Genomic DNA, 10,000 nt, shown 5'->3' on the forward strand with positions numbered 1-10,000 from the left:
ATCGGCATCACTTGGGGAAGTTTCAATCAATAGAGGAATTTTCCAAGGGGATTCCCTGTCACCATTATTATTCGTGATAGCACTAATACCGTTGACTCACATCTTAAGAAAAGCCGAGCCAACATACAAATTCTCTGATGATGGAGAGAGAATCAACCATCTCCTTTTTATGGACGATTTAAAGCTCTACGCCATGAATGAAAAAGGGGTGGACTCCCTAATCCAAACGGTGCGGGTGTTCAGCGAAGATATAGGGATGGAATTTGGAATAGAAAAGTGTGCTGAATTAGTAATGAAGAGAGGAAAAGTTGTTAAATCAGAAGGTATAAAATTACCGGACTACAAAACCATACAAGGACTGAAAGACGGTGATAGTTACAATTATTTGGGCATATTAGAAGCTGACAGGATTAAGTTTGAGGAGATGAAAGAAACAGTAACCGAAGAATATAAAAGGAGGGTACGGAAGATTTTAGAAACGAAACTTAATGGGGGTAACCTTGTCAAAGCTATTAACACGTGGCCTATTCCTCTCCTGAGATATTCTGCTGCATTCCTGGACTGGAGAAAGTCAGAGTTACAAGATCTAGATAGAAAGACCAGAAAATTACTTACCATGCATTATGGTCTCCATCCAAAGAGTAATGTCGATCGTATCTACATACCGAGAAAAGAAGGTGGACGAGGTCTGATTAGTGTTGAAGACTGTGTAGAATCTGCTACCTTGGGGTTGGAGAGATATATCAATGATAGTGATGAAAGACTGATAAAGGCCGCTAGGAAGATCAGCGGTAGTCATAATAATGAAACAGAGGTGGAGTATAAGATACGTAAGAAAAATGAAAGAAAGGAACAGTAGAGGGAAAAGGTTATGCACGGACAATTTGTACGACAGACGGAAGAAATATTAGGGAATGAATCCTGGTTTTGGTTAAAGAAAGGAAGTCTAAAAAGGGAGACTGAGAGTCTTATTATGGTAGCACAAGAACAGGCGCTTGCAACGAATCTGATGAAAGCTAGAATATATCAAACTCAAGAGGACAGTAAATGTCGAATGTGTAGAAAGGTGGATGAAAGAATAAATCATATTGTGAGTGAATGCCCTAAATTAGCACAAAAGGAATATAAAAGGAGACATGACTGGATGGGTAAGAAGATCCATTGGGAAGTTTGTAAAGAGGAAGGTTTCATTGTCAATGAAAAGTGGTATGAACATGTACCTGAGCCAGTACTAGAGAATGAGGGATGTAAAATATTATGGGATTTTACGATACAGACTGATCACGTGATAGAGGCAAGAAGACCGGACATGATTGTTGTTGAAAAGGGAAATAAATGATGCAAAATAATAGATTTTGCAATACCATATGATAGCCGTATTGAGGAGAAAGAAGTCGAGAAGGTAGTGAAATACCAGGATCTAGCCAGAGAATTGAAGAAGTTATGGAAAATGAAAACAATGGTAATTCCTATTGTAATCGGAACATTTGGAACAGTTCCAAAAGATCTAAAGAAGAGACTAGAGAATATTGGTATAGAGACCAAGATAGACGAGCTTCAGAAAAGTGTTATTCTGAACACGGCAAGGATTCTTAGGAAGGTCCTAGAAGTTTGAGGAGACTTGTTGTCACCAAGCTTCCTGTTGTACGGAAGTTCCATTGGAAGTCCAATGTGCGAAAACAAGATAATAACTGTTAGGGTTTTAGTGGGAAGGAAGAGTAAAGAAGTCTTGATAAAGATGCAGAAGTCCGTGTTAACTTCAAGTTTACACATTGCCCGCCACTTCAAGATAATGACATAAGATAAGACACTAGTAGAGCATCTTTTAAGTATTTTAATGTGATATCTCAGAGAAGGAGATTTGAATTTTTTTTCTTCCTTCAAGGTCTACTTAGAAGACATTTTAATGTATTAGTTTCTATAATAAGTTTTTCTTTTAATTTTCTTATTTCTCGTTGGCCTTTAGGTTACGCAAGCGCCCTACTGTGCTTTAGCTATCGTTTAGCATACATACGTTTGCACTGCTATAATAATAATAATAATAATAATAATAATAATAATAATAATAATAATGATAATGATCATGATCATGATCATGATCATGATAATGATAATGATAATAATAATAATAATAATAATAATAATAATAATAATAATAATAATAATAATAATAATAGAAACGTTCTTGGTGCGCATTTAAAAATCTCAATGCGCTTACAATAAATAATTACAATAATAACAATAGCAAATTAGTAATAACCACACTAATTAAAAATTAAAACACTTAAGCTAAAAAGGTATCATTGGCCATCAAGGAGGTGGCGACGAAAAAGGTAAGTTTTAAGTGCCGTTTTAAAAGTTGACAGAGACGAGGCTGACTTAATATGCTCAGGTATAGAGTTCCACAGTTTAGGAGCAGCGAAGGCAAACGCCCTCTCACCATAGTAGAAGGTATTAGGGCGGTACGAGTTCTGAAGTAAGGATTGCATGGAGGAGCGAAGTGTCCGTGAAGGATTCCGAAACTTGAGTAGCTCGCGGAGGTAAGATGGACCTTGAATGTGGAGACACTTAAACGTAAAAAGCAGGATCTTAAATTCCAGTCTGGCAGGTATAGGCAACCAGTGGAGATCCCTCAAAATAGGGGTCATATGGTCAGATCGACGAGCTCCCACAATCAGCCTAGCCGCAGTATTCTGAACTCTTTGTAGCTTAGCAAGTTCGTAGGAGGGCAGACCATATAGGAGACTGTTACAATAGTCTAGATGAGAAATAACAAGTGCATTTACCAATCGCTAAATATAGTGAACGAGCTCCTGGAGGGGGGACTGGAAACTATACATTTCAAAGGCCTTTTTCTCAAAAACCTAGCTGTACGACCGGGGTTGAAATTTTGGGAATTAGTAAAGAATATGAGGACGAAGCCGTCAAAATTTTTTGAAAAAGATCTATCATATAGTTTTTCAGTTATTATCAAAGTAGACAAAAATCGACGTTTTTGCCGTTCGTGAAAAATGTGTCTAACTATTTATTTCTATACATGATTATTTTTTCTTGCTAAGGAAATCCTGAAATTTTAAGGTGGGGTCGTACTTGTCTAGTTTCCAGTTCCCCCTCTAGGAGCTTGGTCACAAAATTTAGCATTTTCCCCTGATTTGCATTTATTTGTTAGATAAAATTACATTTTACATCAGTTGCAGTGACTAACACTTCCTGTTACTTTAATTTCACAGATTTCAAAATCTTGATCTTTTTCTTCGGACAACTCGTATTGAATTTACAAAACGAAAGGATATGTCCAGGTTTGACCCTAATTATATGCACGCAGATTTCAATAAGCGTCACGAAGTGTCCCCTTGCTCTTCTCGCCAACTTCAACATCACTCATGTCTCAGAATACAGACAATTTACGTCACAAAGTGTCCCCCAAATGCTGCTCTTTAAGTAAAGATTAACTGCTGCATTTACCCAAAGCTAAAAATAACGCAACTTTTACCCTTACCTTATTCTTGAAAATAAGTAGCAAATGCCTAGACTTAAAGGGACACTTCTTGTTGGATATCAAATTAGGCGTGCATCTAATTAGAGTCAAACCTGGACATAAGACGAGGGGTGGTCCACAGGGATAGTTAATGAAACGGCTCCGTGAAGGGGTCCATGGACCGGGTCCACAGGGGTGGTCCATAAATACCGACTCCTCCACCTGATTTACATATCCGATGGTTTGACATAAAATTGTGCCCAATAATATTTACTAACTCTGAAGTAGCATCATTTAGCCAAGTTTCCGTTACACCCATAACGGACGGTGGTGTTTGCATATTCATCATAATCAATTTAAGTTAATCGAGATTTTTAAGCAATTGCAAACTACGAGTATTATGTGCATAATGGTGAGTACACCCCCGTTATTTGCAATACTACTTTGATCGTTAAGTTCTCCTTCAACGACATATTTACCGCAAAGAAAGCGAGATTCAAAATTTGAGTCGGGATCGAGATAACTGGAAAGCATATTCCCAAGCTCAGGCCGATCAATAGGATTAAATAATAATTATTTGAGACGATCTCCGTCATAATGTACAGGACCATGGGACATTTTGTAAAGTACTAAATTAAACAAGCTATCATCCAAGTGATTAACGGTGTAGCCACGAATACCAGTATTTTTTTCCGTGTAATTAGAGTTCATTTGTTTTGTCCTTTATTGGTTTGTCCTACTATAGTTTTCTTAGAACGAATTAAGCCTCGCTTGTTTTTTGTCTACCTTTGTCACACTACCCACAGGCTCCCCAAGCTGAAAATACGTGGTGTATGCGACAGCTTGTGTATATAGAGAATTGTATGGGAAAATCACCAATCGTAAAAAAGTTGTGTAAATAACTATCTCATTTCAAATAAAGTTTTCCTACCTCAAATTTGTGACGAACTTGTCTCTTGTGCCGAGTTTAATTTAGAGCCATTCTGACGCCGTTTAGTGAAGTTATCCGGAAACCGTTACTAAAAGAATAGGAAGGCCGACCACTCCATCCATCGCTGGCCATACCTCACTCCACAAATCGTTTTCTCCTCAACAGGAAAAGTCCCGAATCGCAATAAAAACAACAGTTCCATAAAGCCCCCAATAAATTTCACTCCAAATACGTGTGTTTCGGCTGCCGAAAGACTCGTGAAGAACGAAAACTTTGCCTTAAAATTCACCTCTTCGGCTTTCCTCAGAGGCTTGTGACCGGGCAGTCAACAACGGCCGCTCGCAAGGGCTCTCGCAAGGCTCTCGCAAAGTGGTTTCACCTTCAATTCTGATTGGTCCATTTGAATTTGACCGCGCGATGGCAACACGACCCTCCAATCAGAGTTGAGGGTGAAACCAGCTTGCGAGCGGCCGTTGTTGACTGCCCGGTCACAAGCCTCTGAGGAAAGCCGAAGAGGTGAATTTTAAGGCAAAGTTTTCGTTCTTCACGAGTCTTTCGGCCGCCGAAACACACGTATTTGGAGTGAAATTTATTGGGCTTTATGGAACTGTTGTTTTTATTGCGATTCGGGACTTTTCCTGTTGAGGAGAAAACGATTTCTTTCAAATGAGATTGTTATTTACACAATTTTTTTACGATCGGTGATTTTCCCATACAATTCTCTATATACACAAGCTGTCGCATACACCACGTATTTTCAGCTTGGGGAGCCTGTGCACTACCTCGTTAACACCCTTGTAAGGCTGGTATTGTTCTTTGTGTCAGTTTCACTGGTATTGTTTAGTTTCGCATATACGTTTGTGCATGTTGTATGAAAATCCGGAGAGCCACACAGATCTTGTAAGTGTCTAGTTTTTTCTGAATTCGTTTTCCTTTGGTTTTCTATTAATACCTTTCCTTGTAATGTCATGTGTTTGCTCCGTTTTTCCCTTCAGTGAATCGTCAAGTAAAATAGTAGGATATCAAAGTGTGCGCAGAGTCGTTAACAAACGGGAAGGACAGACAATAAATTCGAGTCACTAGACATTATAAAAAGAAGAAAACATGTAAGCTAAACACGATAATAGAGGTTACTGAGCTCAAAGGAAGGCCTTGCCGTTCCGCAACGTTCTCTAAATCGGCACGAGACTTCGGTTTGACGTAGATAAACGACACAATTCTTTGTCCAGCAAAATTTGTAGCCATTCCGATTTTGAAATTTCTTAGCATCTACGGGAAAATGTCGGTTTTGGGGAGTGAGATGGTCAAATAACCTCGCGTCTTCACAAGAGCAGTCGGCTGGAATACCAACAGAAGTTGCTATGACTTTGCAAGCATCATTCCGATTGTTCATGACTCGTTCTCTGATAATCCTTCTTGTAAATTTGCAAACTATTGGTCTTGCATGGACCAGGAATTGCATTTCGTTTGGGAACTCGATGGACAATGTCATTGTCATAGCATGAAATTTCTACTCCTACTGCTTTGAAAAACGTTAGGCATAAAGCAGTGGAGAGAGAGAATTTTATCAGAGAAATTGAAAAATCAGTCCTTTAAGTTGATGATATCCCATAGAAGTTGATTGGAATTCGTTTTAGAACAATGCTTTTCAAGCCAAACAGTTTTACATAAAATGGCCTGGGTCCATTAATGTTTCGTCGTAGTCCTATGGTGGCTCAAACGAGTTTCAACACTTTCAAGAGACCTTGTCATTAGAAGGAATGACACTACAACACTTAATCACGTAACAGCAATGTTATGGTATCATATCAAACACCAATTATTGCTGAAAAAGAATTCAGTCATTTTTATGACGTAAAAAGTTACCATGGTAACAGGAAAGCCTTGCAAAAACACCTTATATTTTGGCTTTAGTTGCTCATATCTGAAAAACGAACTTCTTGACCCCATAGTTAATCGAGGGACTGGTTATGAAACCTTAAAACCTTCAAAAGCAAGAACAATGTTGTCGCCAACAATAATAAAGATACGTTTAAAATTAAAAATAAATAAATAAATAATAATAATGTTTCTCAATCAATCGATGTTGAACTGACCGAGACCCTGCGCAATCTTTTGTTTTTGCTCCGCACGGGTTTGCAAATTAGTTGCGTATAATTTAATCGAAAAATTTGATTGGTTATGTTCTCGAAAAAAGGTGTGTTTTGTACAGGGTCAAGGCTAAAAATACGGACTAAAACATGAAACAAAGGAACTTGTCGAGTTTCATAACCACCTCCATGCATTAACTACGGTGACATTTTTTATTGCTCAAAAGTAATCAGTAGGCCAAGATGAAACTCTCTGCAAAGTTGAAAAAAGTTCTGTGGAGTGGATTCATACCTGCCATAATTTTTCAGTAATTTAGGGTGGCTCTGAATCCGCTTCATAGAATTTTTTAACAATAATAATAATAATAATAATAATAATAATAATTTATTACTTATATTGCGCCTTTTCTATACAATATTCAAAAGCGCATCACAATAGTGTATAACTTAATAACTAAACTTACACTTGTATTATAAATCTTACAAGTCTTTCAATAAAGCTTACAAACTATTTACATTAAAAATCTACGTAGAATAACAACTGTAGAAAGAACTTATAAAAGACTAATGGATAAAAGAAAATTACTAAGATAACTAAAATGATTCCTTGCATAAAAATGTTTTAATTATAGTCTTAAAAGATTCTAAGTTCCTTGCTCCCGTGCAGACCTAGGTAACTTGTTCCATAAAAGGGGAGCAGCTATCTGAAATGCTCTGTCACCCATTGTTTTCTTTGATTTCGCAATTGGTCTTTTAAGCAAGAGATCATTGTCATTACGTCTTAAGCTATAACACGAAGGCTGTTGAATGCTAATTAGGTCTGAAAGGTACTTAGGCGCATGACCGTGCAAAATTTTATAAGTTATCAGAAGTATCTTATAATGTACTCTGGCGCGCATTGGTAAGCAAAGAATTCTGCGAGCAGAAGTGTTATGTGACAGAACTTGGGCGTGCGATAAATAAGTCTTGCACTTGCATTCATAACACGTTGCAGTTTCCTAGTTTGATACTCCGGAATTCCATATAAAAGGCTATTACAGTAGTGCAATCTACTACTAATAAAAGCATGTACTAGTTTTTCAGTTGATTCTCTGGATAGATATTTTCTAATACGACGCATTTGTACAAGTAATAGAAAGCGCTGCTACATGTCTTTGTAATATGAGTTCCCATATCTAGATGCGTATCAAAGCATGTGCCTAGATTGCGCTCAGAGACTACAGAAGAGACTTCAGCTTGTCCAACCTTGATGCTTTGGATTGAAACTTCCGAGAGCTGCTGGCCAGTACCTATAATCAGGAACTCAGTCTTGTCATCATTGAGCATAAGATGATCCTCTCTCATCCATGCTCGGACATCACAGATGCACTTCTGCATGGCAGATACAGCTTCGACTTCACTGAAAGTGTCTGATTGCTTAAATGACAAATACAACTGTGTGTCGTCCGCATATGTGTGAACGGAGGGCAGATGGTGTTTTAATATCTGAAAAAGCTTACTCACATAGATGGTAAAGAAAAGCGGGCCCAGGCATGTCCCTTGGGGGACTCCACACATCAAATCAAATGGCTTTGAGAGAGTCCCGTTAATCTACACCTTCTGCGACCTGCCCTCAAAGTAACTCTCCAACCATGGAAGTTCTTTCCCGAGCAACCCAACTGTTGACCTCAATCGATCTACAAGGATTTCATGTTCGACAGTGTCAAATGCAGAGATTAAGTCGAGAAGCACCAACAACGTAACTTGACCTTTATCCATCGCCATTAGGAGATCGTTCTTCACCTTAAGTAGTGCGGTTTCAGTGCTATGATCTTGGCGGTAAGCACTTTGAAATTCTGGAAACAAACCATCGACTCGCGTGTGCTCCTGTAATTGTACAGCGACCGCCTTCTCTGAAAGTTTGGACGTGAACTGTAAGTTACTCACAGGCCGAAAGTTCTTGTTTATCAATTGAAGACCAGATTTTTGAGCAGAGGATGTACTAATGCCTTTTTCCATTCGTCAGCGAAGTAACCATGCTCTAATGATATGTTCAACGTCCTAGTAATCACTGGAAGTAGCTCCTCAGTACAAAGCAACTAGATGGATGACGGGAAAGGGTCCAGAGCACATGCGTCCATGGAAGCCACAGCCATCTTCCTTACGGCCTCCTCAGAGAGAGATTGAAACTCTGATAGCGTGACAACGTCATCAGTACTCGATGAACCGTGAGGCGCACACTCAGTAGAAACCGCGTGAGGGACCGCGTCACCGGCTAACTTTGATCTTATAGCAACTACTTTATGGATGAAGTATTCACCCATCTCATTTGCGAGAACAGAGGCGTTAGTATGAGGTGGAAGAGACTTGTCCTCTTGCAGATTTAATAGACTCTTACTAGCCCGGAACAGCTTTGATTGGTCCGAACTGTTCTTGTCAATAAATGGCCTGTAATGAGTACACCTAGCTTCGTTCATCAGATGTACAACATAATTCCGCTTAACTTTGAATACTACTAGATCTGATGGGAGTCTAGTTTTCCTCCATCTTCTCTCGGCATTCCTCATGTCCCTTCGGGCCTGAATTATGTTATCATTAAACAATGGGGGCCTGGATCGAGTGATGACATAACGAGAACAAACCGGCGCGTGTTCGTCTAATAGCGATTTAAAAGTCGTATTATAACAGTCGAGCAGCATGTTCAAATCATCAGGCGGGTCTTGATGTAGCTGGGAGTTACGACTAGCTTTTCTCAACTTGGTTATGTCAATTGATTTGAGTTTCCTGTATTCAGCATGCTTAATTCTTGGCGCAGGCCTCATCACGCTCAGCTTACATATCACGGTAGCATGGTCAGTGAAATATCTCTCCGGAAGGGGTTCACCATCCACAATATCATCGGCCTGCCGTGTGATAATGAAGTCCAAGGTGTGGCCATGTATGTGAGTGGGTCGTTTAACATGCTGGACCAGACCCATAGAGTTCAACAGGTCCTTGAGCCGGATGGTGTCAGCATCTGACGGAACGTCCATGTGAATATTAAAGTCGTCACGTATTAACAGTAACTCATTACACATAACTAATAACTCGAGATAGTCCGAGAATTCATAAAAGAAAACACTCGTAGTCACGGGATGATCCGCAGAGTATGTTGGTCTATACACGATGACAACTCGCAGACGAACAGTTCCGAACTCCACAAGCCATTCCGACACTTCAAACGAAGATCGCTCGGCTGAAAACACTTTGTTTGCATCAAGACTGTCCTGATATAATAGCGCAGTCCCGCCACCCCTACGATCTGCACGCGGGCAGTGGTAAAGCTTAGCATAACTGGGTAGAGTGAGCTCACTTAAAATCGCAGAATCAAGATCATTGAGCCAGGACTCGCATATCGTAAACAACTCAGCCCTCAGATCACACACCAGGTCCACAAAATCCGATGATTTGTTCCCTTAAAGATCTTGCATTCAAACTACATAACTGAAAGGCCCAGTTTTCCAGGTTACCAAAGATGGCATT

At 39.4% G+C, this 10,000-nt stretch overlaps 2 protein-coding genes across 2 annotated transcripts; both read right to left on the reverse strand.

Moving 5' to 3' along the window:
- Positions 1-7,570: 7,570 nt before the first annotated feature.
- On the reverse strand, positions 7,571-8,056 carry LOC138040591 (uncharacterized). Its single transcript, XM_068886287.1, has one exon. The coding sequence runs from the start codon at positions 8,054-8,056 to the stop codon at positions 7,571-7,573; it is 486 nt and encodes a 161-aa protein (XP_068742388.1).
- A 521-nt stretch (positions 8,057-8,577) lies between these two features.
- Positions 8,578-9,510, reverse strand: LOC138040592 (uncharacterized). The gene has a single exon (XM_068886289.1). The coding sequence runs from the start codon at positions 9,508-9,510 to the stop codon at positions 8,578-8,580; it is 933 nt and encodes a 310-aa protein (XP_068742390.1).
- Positions 9,511-10,000: the final 490 nt, after the last annotated feature.

This window comes from Montipora capricornis, chromosome 3 (genome assembly GCF_036669925.1).
Source record: "Montipora capricornis isolate CH-2021 chromosome 3, ASM3666992v2, whole genome shotgun sequence".
Classification (NCBI taxonomy): Eukaryota; Metazoa; Cnidaria; class Anthozoa; order Scleractinia; family Acroporidae; genus Montipora; species Montipora capricornis.